The sequence below is a fragment of the Cavia porcellus genome, unplaced genomic scaffold, assembly GCF_034190915.1.
Source record: "Cavia porcellus strain 051 isolate PalLab524CR breed Dunkin Hartley unplaced genomic scaffold, mCavPor4.1 scaffold_12, whole genome shotgun sequence".
Taxonomy (NCBI): Eukaryota; Metazoa; Chordata; class Mammalia; order Rodentia; family Caviidae; genus Cavia; species Cavia porcellus.
Genome location: NW_026947495.1, coordinates 84,050,794 through 84,066,192, shown reverse-complemented (window position 1 = coordinate 84,066,192; position 15,399 = coordinate 84,050,794). Strand labels below are relative to the sequence as shown.

Sequence of the window (15,399 nt, the reverse complement as noted above, 5' to 3'; positions counted from 1 at the left end):
GTTTTTAGCCTAAAGGATCAAAGAGAAAGGGAAAAACCAGTGCTACAAAAGTCGAATGCCCTGTCATGCAAGAAAGTTATTCCACTCTAGTAGGCAGGTTAGAAAGGGATAGAAACCCTCCCTGTGAGGCAGGAAGTTGTCTCCTCATAAGAAGGAAATGACCAAATGTGGAGGCACATACCTGTGATCCCAGCACTTGGGAGGCTGAGGCAGGAGGACTGCCATAAATTCAAGACCAGCCTGCACCACAAAGTGAGACCCTGTCTCAAAAACCAAGAAAAAACCCAAAAAGGAAATGGTGGCTTTTGCACCACCATTTAATGAAAAGATGAGAATGATTTCAACGTCATACAAAGATGTATATAGACAGGACCACACGAGTAAAAAGAAAGAAAACAACACTATACTAGCATGCCACTGGGGGTGAATCAGGACTCAAACTCAGGACCTTGTGTTTGCCAGACAGGTGCTGTGCTGCTGAGTTATATCCCTGGTCCCCATTTGTGTTTTAAAATAATTTATATATATATATATATATATAAAACTAGATTTTTTTTAACAATAGATAGTTTTTTACCAATAGGTAGTTGTAAAAATATAACATATACCCTTTAAAAAGAAACAGTACTGCCAAAATTCTTCACATTCTTCTAACATGGTGTGCAGCAAGACTTAATACAAAGTCACACTGGTCAGGAGTACATGGTGTTGGAGACAGAAGAGATTAATTGATCAGCAGAATACCAGGAAGAGCCCAGAAGTAGACCCATAGAAATTTAATCAAGAGGGGGCTGGGGATTTAGCTCAGTGGCTTAAGCGCCTGCCTGGTAAGCGTGAGGTCCTAAGTTTGATCCCTGGCACCAAAAAAAAAAGAAAAAAATTCAATCAAGTGATGCTTGATGAAAAAACAGAGGGAATTCAATGGAGAACATGGCCACTTCAAAAAAATGTTCTGGGAGAGTAGAGAAATAAAAATTCAGCACCGTCACAGACCTTATACTTTTCACCAAAAACACAACTTAAAATGGATCATAGGTGTAAGTGTAAATTTAAAACTCTACAATTTCTATGAGATAGCAAAGGAGAAAACCTAGATTATCTCAGGTTTGATAATGATTTCTTAAATAAAATGCCAAAAGTGTAATCCACAAGAGAAATAATAAACTAGTCTTCACTAAAATTAAAAACATCTGTCAAAAGGCAGTATTAAGAGAATGAAAAGACTAAACACACAGTGGGGAAAGAGCTGCAAGATAAATAGCTATAAAAGATTTGTACCTAAAATACACAAAGAATTGTTAAAACTCGTCAATAAAACAGCAAACAAGTTTTAAAATGGACAAAACAGAAAGCAATGTAAAAAAGGGTTAAGACGTGTTGTGTGTACTCCCTACAACGAATGTAATCATATATACTGCCAACGTGTCTGCTCACAAAGTAAGAATTAAAACAGTAAAATGAGGTTTGAGTCTCAGCAGGAGGTGATCCCTGCGGCGACCCTGGCTGCTGCCTGAGGGGGACAGCCACACCCAGCCTCTATAACTATATACTAACACATATGTCTTATTTCAGAAGATTTTTGTTATTTCACTAACCCAGGAAAAAGGACAGTAGTAATATAGTGTATGCTGGGGGAAAACTGGGAATTATAATACAAATGCACAAGAAAAATGGTGGGGGTGAGACAGGCAGGTATAAGAAAAAAAAAAAAAGAAAACAAAAGAGATAAATTGAATCCCAACTAATGAAGTAACAGAAATACAAAGTTAGAAAATCCTATGAAACATCCTTGATACAGGAAAATATGTGTAACAGTTAAGTCTGGGGGACCTGAGAACCACCGGGGAAGACAGGAAACTCCTGCATGTACTCCAGAGGCCCAACCCTGGACCCCATGCTATTACGGTCTAAGGTCCCTCCAAAGCCTCACGCATTCACAGGGCTTTTTTCAGAGGTGGCTGAATATGAAGTGCATGTTGCTGGGATTGAGTGCGTGTGATTAGTAAATGACTGGCCTGGCATAGTTCTGGCTGGGATTAAGGTGTAAGTGGCACACCTGCCCTAGGGGGTGCCTACATACCATGTACCAAAAGCTGCAGAGGTCAAAAATGCGTCAGACCACACCACTAACTCTCTACCCGGCTCACTTTTCCCCTAACGTTTATTTACTTATTCACATGAACTTATTGAATACTGATATAATAACAGACTTACTAACATATTGACATCCATATTAGGAAAATATATTTCACATCAAATTTTATTAAAAATTACACAATGGCAAAGTATTAAATATCGAGTACTGACACTCTGGTGACAATATTAATAAATAAAAGTCCAAGTGAACATAATCGGGAAAGACACAGTTCCTCAGACAACAGGGGTCAGAGGCAGGCAGGATGCTGTCTGCGCAGAACCTGCCGCTGTCCACGTGCCAAGGCAGCGGGCGCCCTCCAGCGGCCACGCGGGGCAGAGCTCCGAGCGACTGAGCTTCCACACAGCAGCGCTCCCCAGCCTAGGGGGAAGATACAGGTGCCATGGGACAGACACTAAATTCACCTAAACTGCTTCATTAATTAAACTTCTGAAAAGCAGGGTTAGTTGAGACCCATACTCTGCTCTTCACCAGCGCTGGGGTTGGTGGTGTTGGCTCAGCAGAGTTGGCCCTTGGCATTGGCGGGAAATCCATCCAGGAACCCCAAGATCCCACACTTACAGGGGCTCGAGTACCTGTGCAGCTCAGACTTCTGCTTGTGTGCATTTTAAAGATTAGTTAGAAATAAAATAGTTATCTATAGAAACATTTCTTGTGAGCATATAATATGCACAAATATTCCATATACACTTTAACCAAATAACAGTGCACCAGTAGGACCAATGGTGCTCAGAGAAATGGTGCCCTCCCACACGCAAGCCCCGAGCATGCAGCCTGCAGTGTGGTGATCTGACCCTCAGCTAAGAAGCATTCTCCTCCCCAGGATGCAGCTGCCTCTACAGCACTACCTTATCTTCACAGCTCAAGATGGCAGCAAGAGCTCCAGCCATCACATCCATACTGCAGTCATCAGGATGGGAAAAGAACCTTGTTTGTATAATCTGAATGGCTACAATTTCTAACCAGCAATTATCTTGTCATTACTGTGTTCCTTTTATCAGGGCTAAATATCAGTTTCAGACTGTGAAAAAGTTTGAATTATTTAGTGTAGTCTTCTCTTTTCTGTTTCAGTCTATTATGTTTTAGGTGGGTGTGTGGCACACACCTATAATCCCAGCACCTGGGAGGCTGGAGGCAGGAGGATTGCTTGTTCCATCCCAACCTGGGAACTTAGTGAGACTGTCTGAAAATGAAAAATAAAAAAGGACTGTGGGTTTAACTCAGTGTGAAAGTGTAGGTTCAATCCCTAGTACTCCACAAAAGAGGAAAGTTTACCAGTTATGCTGTAAAACAAAATAGAGCCGACCAGCAGGTGAGACCAAAGGAGGTTTGGCATCTTGGAGGAGGGAGCTGCTCCCAGCGGGGAGACCCCAGGGTGAGGCTGAGTCAGGCTGGATACCCTCATCCCCTGGCAACCCTCGAGGGGAGCAGGTCAGGGGAAGGTGTCAGAGGCTGTACTGCCAACTCCTGCAGCGGCCCTGCACAGATGGCTGAGCAGGCCAGAGTGGCCTCTCCCCAAGCACCCACAGCATGGCCGGGGGGTCTGGAGACTGCGGCGCCTGCCCTGATGAACTCCAGCAGCATAAGGTGCTGGAGTCCCGGAGCAGAGCCCAGGGCAGCAGGCATGGGGCGGGCCAGGTCTCTCGGGGCTGCATTGCACACTGCCCTCTTGGGCCTCTGTGTGGTCGGCAAACACACTCAGGCCTCAGGGACGAGGAGACTGGCTTTGGGGAGACAGGAAAGAAACAAATAACGATAGTGATCAACAACCCAGCTATCCCCTCTCCTCTCCTCTCCTCTCCTCTCCTGTCCTCTCCTCTCCTATTCTCTTCTCTCCTGTCCTCTCCTGTCCTCTCCTCTCCTCTCCTGTCCTCTCCTCTCCTGTCCTCTCCTCCCCAGCCCTTCTCCATTCCTCCCCATCTCTTCTCCTTTCTGTCTCTGTCCCCTCTCCCCTCCTCTGGGTATTTCAGCTGCAGAGGCAATAGCTTCCTGACAGAGGAACCGGTGCTGGCCCAGATTCAAGTCCAGTTCCTGGCGGCCTGTGAACCCCGCTCGGGCTCTGCACTTCACGCCATGCTGTCTTGCACTCTGAACTGCTCCTCTGGACATGGAACAGCGTAGCCAGAACAGGCCTGGGCATCAGGTAGATGCCAGGATGAGGGTCTTCCTCAGCGTGTGCTTCAGGGCGAGGCTGTACCTCTGCCAGGGGGGAACCGTGCTGTTCCAGTCGTACACTCTGCGATTGAGCTCCACGTGCAGGTCCAGCAGTGGGTGTCTTCTGGAAGAAACAGGAAGGCAGAACACACTGCATGCAAACACAGAGATGGAGGGAGGGGCACAGCTCTGGGGCAGCTATGGAGCTCCTGACGCCCACAGGGACCTCGTCGGGTTTCACCAGCCAGGAGACAATGCCAAGCACTTCTGCAATGCAAGGAGATCCAAAAAGGCCTAGAAGGCCGAGCCACCCAGAGGCTAGGCAGACAGAGCTGTGAGGCCCAGCCCTGGGCCCACAGCCACACCCAGAATGTGCCTGACAAGGGCTCAGAGATGATTGGGGGCCACTGAAAGGGTTAGCCATCCACCATCCATGAGAGACTGCACCCGCCCAGCTGGACAGCAGGAGGCTTGTAATCCCCTCGGAAAAGCTCTCCTGCCATAAACATCAGAAAGCTGACAGCATCTTCACTATGGGGACACAGGCCTGGACAGCACACATCACTTCAACCACTCGAGTGACTGGCCAGCTCTTAACACACAGCGAGGCTGCTGGGACACAGCCCAAGCAAGGTAGCTGCTACCACAGCTGCAGGACGGGCCAGTGGAGTGCAGCAGGCTTGGGGTGTGGCACCTCTGGACACAGTGCCCCTCCTGGGAACAACAGGAAACAGGATGCAAAGTCCTTTCCGCAGGAGAATGGCAGGCAGTACACTGGGACAAGAGTCAACGGCTGGCTCTGCTGGGTGTGGTGCAGATCAAGACGGCTCAGAGCCAGGGCTTGGTGAGGCGCCTGCATCTGCAGGCTGACAGTCTTAAGTTGGGGCAGGGACGAGTTCATCTCCCTCCCAGTTCCTTGCCTCTCTCCCTGCTTCCTGGCTGCAGAGGTGTGAGTGGCTCTCCTGCGCCAGACCCTCTACCGCGATTTCCCCTGCCGTGAGCCAGTGACCGGGGATGGAAACCATGATCCCAGCCACTGCTCCTTTAAGCTGCAGGATCAGGCACTTGGTCTCAGCGAGGAGAAAGTGGCTATGACAAGCTGCTTATCACATTCCCCTTGCAGCATTTCTAAGTTAGGATTTTTTCTGTAAGGAGTGGGTATTGCTATTGTAACAGGAAAGAAATTAAAACGACTGAATTTTGAAGAGAAAGGTTCAGACTCCACACTGATTACACTGTGCAGGCTCCACGGTACCTGACGCAGCCCCAGGAGAAGGCCCTGGATTCCCGGGGGCATCACACATGGCACACGTCAGCAGTGGTGCTACTCACAGGCTTTGGGCCCAGCCTCCTGGTGCTCACCTGTCCTGCAGCAGCTGCTGCGAGAGACCCTGCAGGTACAGGGATTGTGAGGCCTCAGGCAGCTCCAGCAGGCACGCCTGGGCCGTGCAGTGGCTCCACAGGATGTCAGCCTCCCGGTGCAGCTCGTGGGGCTGAGGCCATGGTTTTGTGGACTCCACACTGGTCACTGCTGGCCCGTCTACTTCTGGGAGGCTGCTGGCACCCAGAGGGGCCTCCGATACCAGGTAGCTCTGGATGAAGAAGAGCTTCGGCTTCCCAATGAGGGGAGGGCAGGCATCCCCCGTGAACATTGTCCGGACCTGCTCCAGGGGCAGCCCCTCGTGGGCCAGGTCCACGCCAAACACCCTGTGGGGGTCCCCGCGGCTCACCAGGACGCACACGAAGCTGTCATGGTGCTGGTGCTGGGGCGAGGAAGCCACCTGGCGGAGAATCTGGACCATGTCACCCACCTTAAGGTATAGGAAGCACTGGACCTTGAAACCCACGGAGGAGAAGGCGCCTCGAAGTACTTCTGTAGGAAGCAAGCCCAGAGGACAGCGGCAGTGAGAAGAGCCTGGCAGGCCAGCTGGAGTCCCAGCGCGTCGGAGCGCTGCCGCTCTGCTGTCTGGGTCTCTGGGAACCTGAGCCTCGAAGGGTGGCAGCAAGATGCAAAGTGTAATGGTGCCCCCAGCAGGTGCGGCCCTGGCAGCCACCGCCCGCCAGGGCTGCCATGCCTGGAAGGAAAGGAGCTGCTTTCCACTGAGCCAGAGCAAAGTAGGCCCGTCAGAACAATGGACAGACAGACACACGGACTGGGACATGAAGGGAAGCAGGGAACGTGCGCCACCCACTGGCACCTTCAGTCCTCACGGCCTGCTTCCCCTGAGACACCCACAGTGCCCCAAGTCCCCACCGACCCCTCGGAGGGGCTGCACATGGCCAGACATTTGTGTCTAACCTGCCCTGTCCATCTACCGACGCCTCTGGGCCTGGAGAGCCCCGAGTCCAGTTTTCCGCAAGTCCCCATCTTCCTGCAGCACAGAGAGATGCACAGCCTTCTTGGAGTCAATTTGTGTGCCTTCTAATAGAACAGAACTTCTGATCCTGCCCAAGTAGAACCCGGTCCCCAGCATGGCAGGCACACTCAGCCAAGGCAGCAGCAAGGCTCATGGTCCGACGGGCAACACGGCAAGACGCTGCCTCGAAACAAGAGCTAAGTGAACAACTGAGGAAGTAGCTCACGGAGTGTACCTGCCCGGGAAACACGAGGCCCAGGACCTCAAGGGGTCCTCGCTCTTCTGAGTCCGTTTCTGAAGACACTGCCAGGTCTGGGCAGGATACACGCCCAGTCCCAAGCTCAGACACGTGCAAGCCCTCCAGCCAGGCTCCTGTCAGACTCAGTGCGATGCCCTGGATGCGTGTGCCAGCCCCACTTCCCATCCTGGGTCCGGTCACCCGCAAGTCCACTGCATCCCACAACCTCACCACTCCCCACAACCGGGACGCACCGAGGGATCACGGGAAAACATCTAAGGCGGCCTGACGGGAACAAGACGGCAAGTCAGGCTGCAGCTCAACCCGCACTGGCCAACTGCACGAGTGAATTAAAGAAACCCCAAGCTCTTCTAGATTCTCAATGGAAAGACGGAAAAGATAACAGGCTAAAAAAGGAGAGAAAAGAGGAACAACCTGGGGTAAACAAAAGGTGGGACAGCTAGGCACGGAGGCACACACCTGTAATCCCAGCTACTTGGGAGGCTGAGGCAGGAAGATCAAAAGCTCAAAGCCAGAGTGGGCTGGGAGGTAGCTCAGTGGTGGAGCACTTATGTCAGTAACCCATGACACACTTGACACACACTTGACAAGGGAGAGCCTGCTTGTGTGTTCTGGATTTAATTCACACAGGCTGGACCTGTCCACAGGCTCCACCAGAACTTTCAGCCCCAGGCTCAGCAGTGGCCCCCAGCCTAGCAGCAGAGGTGGCACACTGAAGACTCCTCCACCTGGGACGCACAGCTCTCACACTAGGACCAGCCTGGAAGTGGATCCTGGCGACCTGTGATTCACGTGAGACCCACATGGCCCAAGCCCCACCTCCACCTGCTGGTCCTCACTGTCCTGGATACCATGCACCTCAGGAGAGAGGGAGAGAGGGAGGGAGAGAGGGAGGGAGGGAGGGAGAGAGAAAGAGAGAGAGAGAAAGAAGGAAGGAAGGAAGGAAGGAAGGAAGGAAGGAAGGAAGAAAGAAAGAAAGAAAGAAAGAAAGAAAGAAAGAGAAAGAAAGAAAGAAAAGAGAGGAAGAGGGAAAGAAAAGGAAAAAGAAAGGAAGGACGGACGGACGGACGGACGGCCTGAGAGACGGGATACAGCTCAGTGTGCAGGCCCTCGGTTCAGTTCTCAGCAGTGAACACACCCGCTGCGTTTCGTGCGCCATTTGGTTGGATGTGAGAAACGCCGCCCTCTCAGCTGTGGGTCAGTGTCCTTTCCTCTTTGGCTGTGACGTCCTTGTAAGAACAGTGCGCTGTCTTCACAGCAAATCACTTCCTGTCGTGGAGGCTGTGGAATGACCTCTGAGTTCGGTGCAGCTTGTCCATTTCCCATGCTCAGTGCCCTGCTGGGGCTGCGTGCGCACCTGTGTCTGCAGCAGGGAAGGAGTGGTGTGACCCACAGCTCCATGTGCCTGGCCATTCAGGCCCAGCTCCTTCCTGGGTCCTGGGCTCACCTGAGTCGTCACCACCAAGCAGGTGCCCTTGTGGCTTGGTGCTAGGTGTCTGGCATCCTAATCAGGCTGGCTGGGGCGCAGCCAGCAGTGTCCAAAGCCTTCCATAGTGCCCTTGGCTGATGCCTGCTCAGGTCCGTCCTGGCCTCTCTCACCACTCTGAGCTCTTGTGTCCCCTGGGGCCTGTCCCAGTCCTGTGACATTTCAGTCACTGTCCTATGCACCCTAGAGCACACAGCATACTCCCAGGAGGGCAGGAGCCTCTCATGCGCCCTGTGACCTAAGTCTCCTTCCTGGAGCTCCTGTGCAGTAAGGGAGACATGTGTATGTGAGGGTACAGTGCACGAGAGGAACACAGCCCAATAATGGTTCCAGTTCGCTCCTGGGGGCCCACGGTCTGGCTCTGGGACTCTGCTGCCCACAGGGAAACCCTCTCGGGTGCACTGGCCCAGGCTCCCATCAGGACTCAGCTTCACTGGCTGTGTCAGTGTTCGCACCCATGCCTCTACCCCCCACCCTGGTTCTAGGCTGCTGCTTAATGGAGCTGCCCTGGAAGTCAGCAGCTGCACCCCGTTTAGATGGCTCTAAGACGACAATGCTGGGACTGGCGCTGTGTCCAGTGCTCAGAGCTTCTCCCTGGCCATACCAAGACTGGGGGCCCAGGTGTTCCCCCCAGGGGCCGCCCTCGCTGCGTGTGAGGGAGACAATCTGTAACCCCCAGGTCTTTCCTGAGGAAAGGCGGAGCTTCCCCCAGCATGGCGGGGCCAGTGCCGGCTTTCTGCCCTGTGTGGGCTTCTGCTCTGCGCTCAGGTTTTATTTCCCACATTCAGCCTGTGTTCTGCTCCTGACTATGGGCAGAGAAGGCCGAGAAGGGACCAGGACCCCAGTCCTCGTCCCCAGCTGCTGTCTCCTGGGTGTCAGGCTGTTCCCACAAATCCTCTGCAGCCTCCGCCACCCTCCAGGAGTGGGGTTCAGGTGTCAAGCCTGGCATGGGGATATGGCTTAAGTGCTGTGGTGGGCACCCCCAGTCTCGTCTGCCAAGCGGCTGTGTCTCACTGGGGGCCCATTTATCCAGTTTGCGCGCATCTGGGTTTGGTGCTCTTGTCTTGTTGACGGCATCTGCTGGTTTGGGGCTCCGTCTGCAGCTCGGACCTTTTCTCCTCCCAGGCTTTGCTGGGCGAGTCCCAGCAGGTGGTGGCGGAGGAGGTGGGGCAGTAGCTCAGGCCCTGGGATTCCCAGGCCAGTTCCTCCTTTGCTTGCATTCTGCTGCTGCACACTCACAGCCGTGGCAGGGACGGGGCCAGTGGGACCCCAGGGCAAAGGATGAGGGGAGTCGTGTATCCTCACAGTGGGGGCGGAAGACGAGTGGCCGGGCTCGGAACCCCATCTCCTCATGCGCCTCTGCTTCCTGGAGGCCCATCAAGAACCATCTGGAAGGAGCTGTTGTAAGGGATGGCATCCTCCTTGTCCTGCTGTGTCCACTCTGGTGTGGTGTAGAGCATCAAAACCTTGTTGTACATGGGAGGTGGACGGGCCTTCTTGTTGCTCTGCAGCTCAGAGAGGCCATGTGTGTCGTGTCCTGGATCCCCTGACAGTGGTGCTGCATGTGGACCCACGATGGTTGTTGCTACCTTGGCTATGTGCATCACCACGGGCTGCAAGGGTTTATCTGCCACCCTTGGTGGTGCAGGCCAGACAGCTGAGCACCACGCCACTGAAAACGCCCAAGCCCCCAGGACACCGCATGCCAGCCAGGTTCACCGTCCCAAGCAAGGCTGTCACAGGCTGCGGGAGTGAAGCAAAGACCCACACAGTGCCGCTTGAGCCTCAAGGCCTTCTGGGTTGCCGTCTCGGGGTCCAGGCCACCTCCTGTACCATGTGGAAAACTGGGACCAGCAACCCCAGCCTTCACCCCTCGATGAGCGCTCCCTGAGCTCCTCTCCTGCGCCTCCTGACAGAGCTGCACAGGTGCCTGACTGCAGGCTCGTGAGGGGGTTGGTCACCCACGGCGTCCACGCCTACCTGTGGCGTTGCCGACACAGTCGATGATCAGACAGATGCCCAGGGGCTTGCTCTGCATCCGGTATCTCTCCACAGGTACATACTAGAAGGCAACATGAGGACTGTTAGGACCCCAGGGACAGCTCCACCCTACAGGTCCCCGTCAGTGCCCACTGTGTGGGCCCTAGGTGCCCCTGTGCAGGTGAGCCGTGCCTCTAGCCGAGTGCCACACTTCAGGCCCCTTCCATCACTGCAATCTCCGCTAGGGTGACGTGCTGAAGACAGACCAGCTACAGGGTCCCCGCACTGACTTAAATAGATAGGAGACTTGGCTGCGCAGCAGAGGGACAACTGGAAACTGCCCCCACTGTGACCCGGAGCAGAGACAGTGGCCTCTTCCCAAACAGGACACACGGGCCTCTGCTGCTGCTGCTGCCTGGGCCCCCCAAAACAAGCCTGTGTCTGCTTACTTTCTGCAGGGACTCAGCGAGGGGCAGAGATGCCGCAGAACCCACCACCTCCATCCCTAACCACGAGCTACTTGGACAGTATTCAACGTGCCCACCAAAGGAGCCCTCTGAGAAGCCAAGCAGGTGTTGTGCCGGCAAGGACTTCCTCACCGACAGTCTGTGTCAGAGCTCACTGCCCTGCGGACACAGCACACAACACAAAACTGAATCAGCTCCTTTATTCCGCACCTGAGAAGAGAGGGCTCCGGATTCCTGGATGGGCATCTTCGTGGGTTCTGGGGAGAGAAAGAAAGCGCCGTGGCAGAGCGAGAAGGAGTCAAGCTCGGCCACGGCTGCTCTTCATACCGCAGCTGTCTCCCGCCTCCTCTCTTAATCTCTTCTTCCCAACAACTTCAGCACAGCCTGCAATCCCCACACTCAGCAGGCTGAGTCAGGAGGATCGCCTCAAGTTCCAGGCCGGCCTGGGTTACACAGTGAGTTCAAGGCCAGGCAGAACCTGTCTCTGCAATAACCATTCAGTCCACCAATCAACCCCAGGGGCCGGCACTGTGCAGGGCTGGGTAGAGGAGCCGCATTATAGCAGGGAAGCAGGCCTCACCCTCACTCTTCTCTGTGGAATTGCAGCAGTTTCTGAGCCAACAGGAGAATTCAGGAATTGCCCTGGCTGACAAAACTGCCGGCTTCCTACATATCCACCATCACGAGAAGAGGTGCTCACAGGTGCTCCCTGCTCTCAGAGCAGATGGCCAGGGTTTCTGTACCCAGGGACACAGGGAGATGGCAAAATACATGGCCCATGTCAAGACAGGACACCAGGCTGGAGGAAAATGCCTTCGTCAGCTCGCAGGGCCACGCAGACCGGCTCTCAGTGTGCACTCTGGCTGCCGTCTCCATTACCCTCTTCTCTGGGGCTTAGTAATCTCTAAACAGAAAGCTTTTTACTGCCTTATGAGACTGTTGCAAAATGAAAAATAATGTCTAAAAATAGGCAAAGGAAATTTCCATATGGGTAAGGCTTGGGGAAAACGAGCACTTTCAGATCCAAACTAGCTGCAACCATCTTTCGTTGTGCAGGGCACACTCCTTTGAGCCAGCATTCTGCCTCCGGAGCTTAGGAAATTCTAGAGTAGCAGTGGGAAAACGCATGTCCAGAAAGCTACTGAACCTCAGCTCCGGAGTCTGAGGCAGGAAGATCTCAGCCACCCCAAGCTACACAGGGAATCTCTGTCTCAAGAACCTCTGCTAAAAAGAGACCTACTAAAAAAATAAAAATAAAAATAGACCTACTAAAAATATAAAAATAAAAAGAGACCTACTGAATGACTGTAAAGCTCCAGACTACAAAGAACCTAAAAGTTCACAAATACGAAATGAGCTAAGTCAGTTGTAGGACTATAGTGATACTATAGAGGCCTCAGGATGAGGAAGGAGGAGCCTCTGAAGGACAACGCCATGCTGGGACACCACAGGGCCATGGAGATGAGGACAACCAGGGTGAGGATGACTTTGTATTTCTCTTTCTTTTAGGGGCACGAGGATGTCTTCTGTAGGGTTCCTACTTTTATTAGATGAACTAAGAAGTGAGGACCTATGAATCTTCCTCCAGCTGCTAGATAATCAGTTAAACGAAGTTTAGGATGGGGCTGGATTCCTGTTACACAGGGCTGGGTGTGGCTCCAGGTCAGGGATAGCACTGTCCAGCCCAGGTGACCACCTGAGGAGAGACGCCTCCAAATTTAAATGAGCTAATTCAGGGGGGTGACAGACACACCCTGAATACTCTTCAGGGTTAACTGCCTTGTAATAGGCAGAGGAAGGGGACAGGCAACCGTACAGCTGCAGGTGCTGTAGCGGAATCACTCAACACTGATGAAGATGGACAGAAAGATCATCGTTCTTACTTTGACGTGGTGTCTCCAGTCCTTGTCCTGTACTCCTCCCGTTCTGCAGCTTCAAATACAAAGAATAAGGTGGCACTGGTCAGTTTCCTCCGAGAGACATGACAGCACACCTCTTAAATAGCTCAGTGGCTTTCTTCCCAGGAAAGAAGGTTAAGTCGTCTAAAGGTCAGTACACTGCTGACTCTGTACAGCCCACACCCCGCAGCCAAAGAATGAGGCAATGATTTTCAAAACGCAAACAGAAAGAAAGGGTAAAATGCTGAACTGTCACATCAGAAGGCCTCAGAGCCTCAGGATGAAGCCAGGCGGTGTGGCGCAGGGAGCCATGATCACTGAACCAAGGAGGAGTTAGTCTATGAGGCCGCACTGAAGGGCAGAAGGTGGCGACCGAGACCAGGCGCTCCGGACTGGACACACCAGGTGGGGCACCGTGAGCCAGGTGTTATACATCAGAGCAGGACAGTGCCAGCAGACTCTCGTCCCTTCCAACCACAATCACTCAGCACCATGAGGAGCAAGCACACAAAGTCCCTCAAAAACTTCCAGCTTTGGGGCCAGGGATTTAGCTCAGAGGCTCAAGGGATTGCCTGACAATGGCGAGGTCATGAGTGCAATCCCCAGTACTTTAAAAAACAAGGTACAGCTTCCACACTTCTCTAGTACTTAGCTTCACCTGCCCCATCATCTGGGCCAACTCCTGACAACTGCAACCTCTCAATGACCACTTCTGGAGACCAGAGTGGGGGGACAGGCTGACCCTGTCTCCTCTCACCTGACAGGCCCTGTACAAGGGTCACTAGCCACACAATGCCACCCGTGTGACCCGCTAGGCTCCTCTGAAGCCACTCGCCCAAGAAAGGGACAGGTACCTGGTGTCAGCGAGCAGCTGCGTCACAGAGAGACACATAAGCAGTTTTTGCAGCAGTAACTGTGACCTAGCTGGAGGCTGATCATATTAGGCAAAAACTGTTCTCCCACAGGGTTCAGTCACTTTTAAATACTGTTAAACAGACAGAAAAGCAAACCAAAGATACACTTCAGAAGCATATTTTAATCATGCAACTTTTTCTAGAATCTTTTGGTGTTTGTGGCATTTAATGCCATCACAATTTGTTTTCCATACCAGGTATTAACACAGAGCCTCCACAGTGAGCACCATTCTCGGCCCTTTTTAATCTTTTTATTTTGAGACAGGATCTCACTAAGTTGCAAAATTGCCCAGGCGAGGGTAGTGATCCTCCTGCCTCAGCCTCCCAGGTGATGAGACCGTAGATGTGTGTGACCACACCAGGTCCAAAGCAATTTTTGAAGCATTTCTGCAGTCTCCTGTGAGTTAACACACAGGTATTCAGCTTTTAAAACTTGTGAGACAGTCACCAAGTTTGTAACCACTGTGCCTGCTTACTAAATAAATGGATGGTCAGCATCACATACTAAACAGAGCGAGCAAGTTTAAGGAGAAACAGGTGCACGAAGCACAAGGGCTCAGACAGCTGTCCACAGTGAGCATTTTCACCTCCGTGTAAAAACAGAAACAGCAGCACAAATGCAGCAGGCCTACTCGGCACGGCAGACAGAGAAGAAGCGGGAACCTGGGCCTGCGTCCTGCACCTGCCTCAGTCTGAGCGCGTCGCGCCTCAGCAGGACGGTGCTCCCACAGGCCAGGGCCAGGGGCAGGGCCGGCAGCCTCACTCCGCCCTGAGCCCCGGAGCCCCTCCAGGACCCTGTCACTCAGCCTCTGGTTCTCCAAGCTTCACGCTGGAGGAGGAGGTAAGGTCTCGTCACCTGCTTCTGTGACCGCGTTTATAATGTAACCGTGAAGCCCTACTCCTTGCAAATCTCACTCCGCCTTACACAGGGGGAGGACACTAGCACACCAACGCCTTCTTCTCAAAAGATTAACCACACGACAATTCGGATGGTCCCTTGTACTACCCACAGCCAACAAAACCATCAGCCACTGTGTGACATTTATGTTCACCAATGAAAAACGTCTTGTTTCATCACTCACAACAAAAACTATTCACCAAGCTCAGCAAACGTTTATTAATTTTGGCACAACAGGAAATTATACATGTTTTTAAAAATAGATTCCTGACACAATTTTCTCAGTTAAAGTACGTTCCGTGAGACTATTTTTACAGAAGCTGTGAAACCGTTTCATGCTGGGATTCCAGGTGGTTGCTTCACACTCACCCTTAAGTTCTGTGAAAGCTCTGTGAGACTCAGGTTTGGGAAAGAGGCTTGGAGGGAATTCATGTAACTCGTTTGTGCTCCTTGAACTACAAAAGCAAAAGACAGCTACTGAGTTAAGATTTATAAATTATTATCAAATGAACCTTCAACAACGGTTCAGTGCAAGTTCAGCCAGTCTTCCCCCCGTCAGTGAATTCAGTGTCGGAGGGCTCCTCCGCCACACTGAGAGTAGATGAAACACGCCAGCCGGGGCTTGGGGGTCCGCAGTCCCCGTGGCCTGCACCCACCAGCGTCTGGTGATGGCTGACAGCCCACGCTGAGGCAGCGGAGTGCGGAGGGAGGGACACCGGGGAGTCACAGGCACCCTTTGGTGGGAGTGGGTTCATGACACTCAAAGCATACAGGGTGGCAATGGAACCTGGCGACAGACACCACCCACAGCTGGATGCCAGTCTCGAGGCC

General features: G+C 52.7%; 1 protein-coding gene across 13 annotated transcripts in view; it reads right to left on the bottom strand.

Annotated features, from left to right (window-relative positions):
* Positions 1-2,242: 2,242 nt before the first annotated feature.
* Positions 2,243-15,399, bottom strand: part of Cflar (CASP8 and FADD like apoptosis regulator) — a 28,935-nt gene continuing 15,778 nt past the window's right edge. For 3 of the 13 annotated variants that reach the window (XM_063259542.1, XM_063259539.1, XM_023562190.2), the window contains 7 exons: positions 14,938-15,023; positions 12,742-12,790; positions 11,069-11,115; positions 10,392-10,473; positions 5,672-6,182; positions 4,353-4,433; positions 2,243-2,515 (listed from right to left, as the gene is read on the bottom strand). In XM_063259542.1, the coding sequence (XP_063115612.1) occupies positions 2,371-2,515; positions 4,353-4,433; positions 5,672-6,182; positions 10,392-10,473; positions 11,069-11,115; positions 12,742-12,790; positions 14,938-15,023 (1,001 nt within the window). In that variant the 3' untranslated portion in view covers positions 2,243-2,370. Of the gene's footprint in view, positions 4,434-5,671; positions 6,183-10,391; positions 10,474-11,068; positions 11,116-12,741; positions 12,791-14,763; positions 15,024-15,399 lie in introns of those variants that run through there. The other 10 variants (XR_010050985.1, XR_010050984.1, XR_010050983.1 and 7 more) reach the window with 10 other exon arrangements.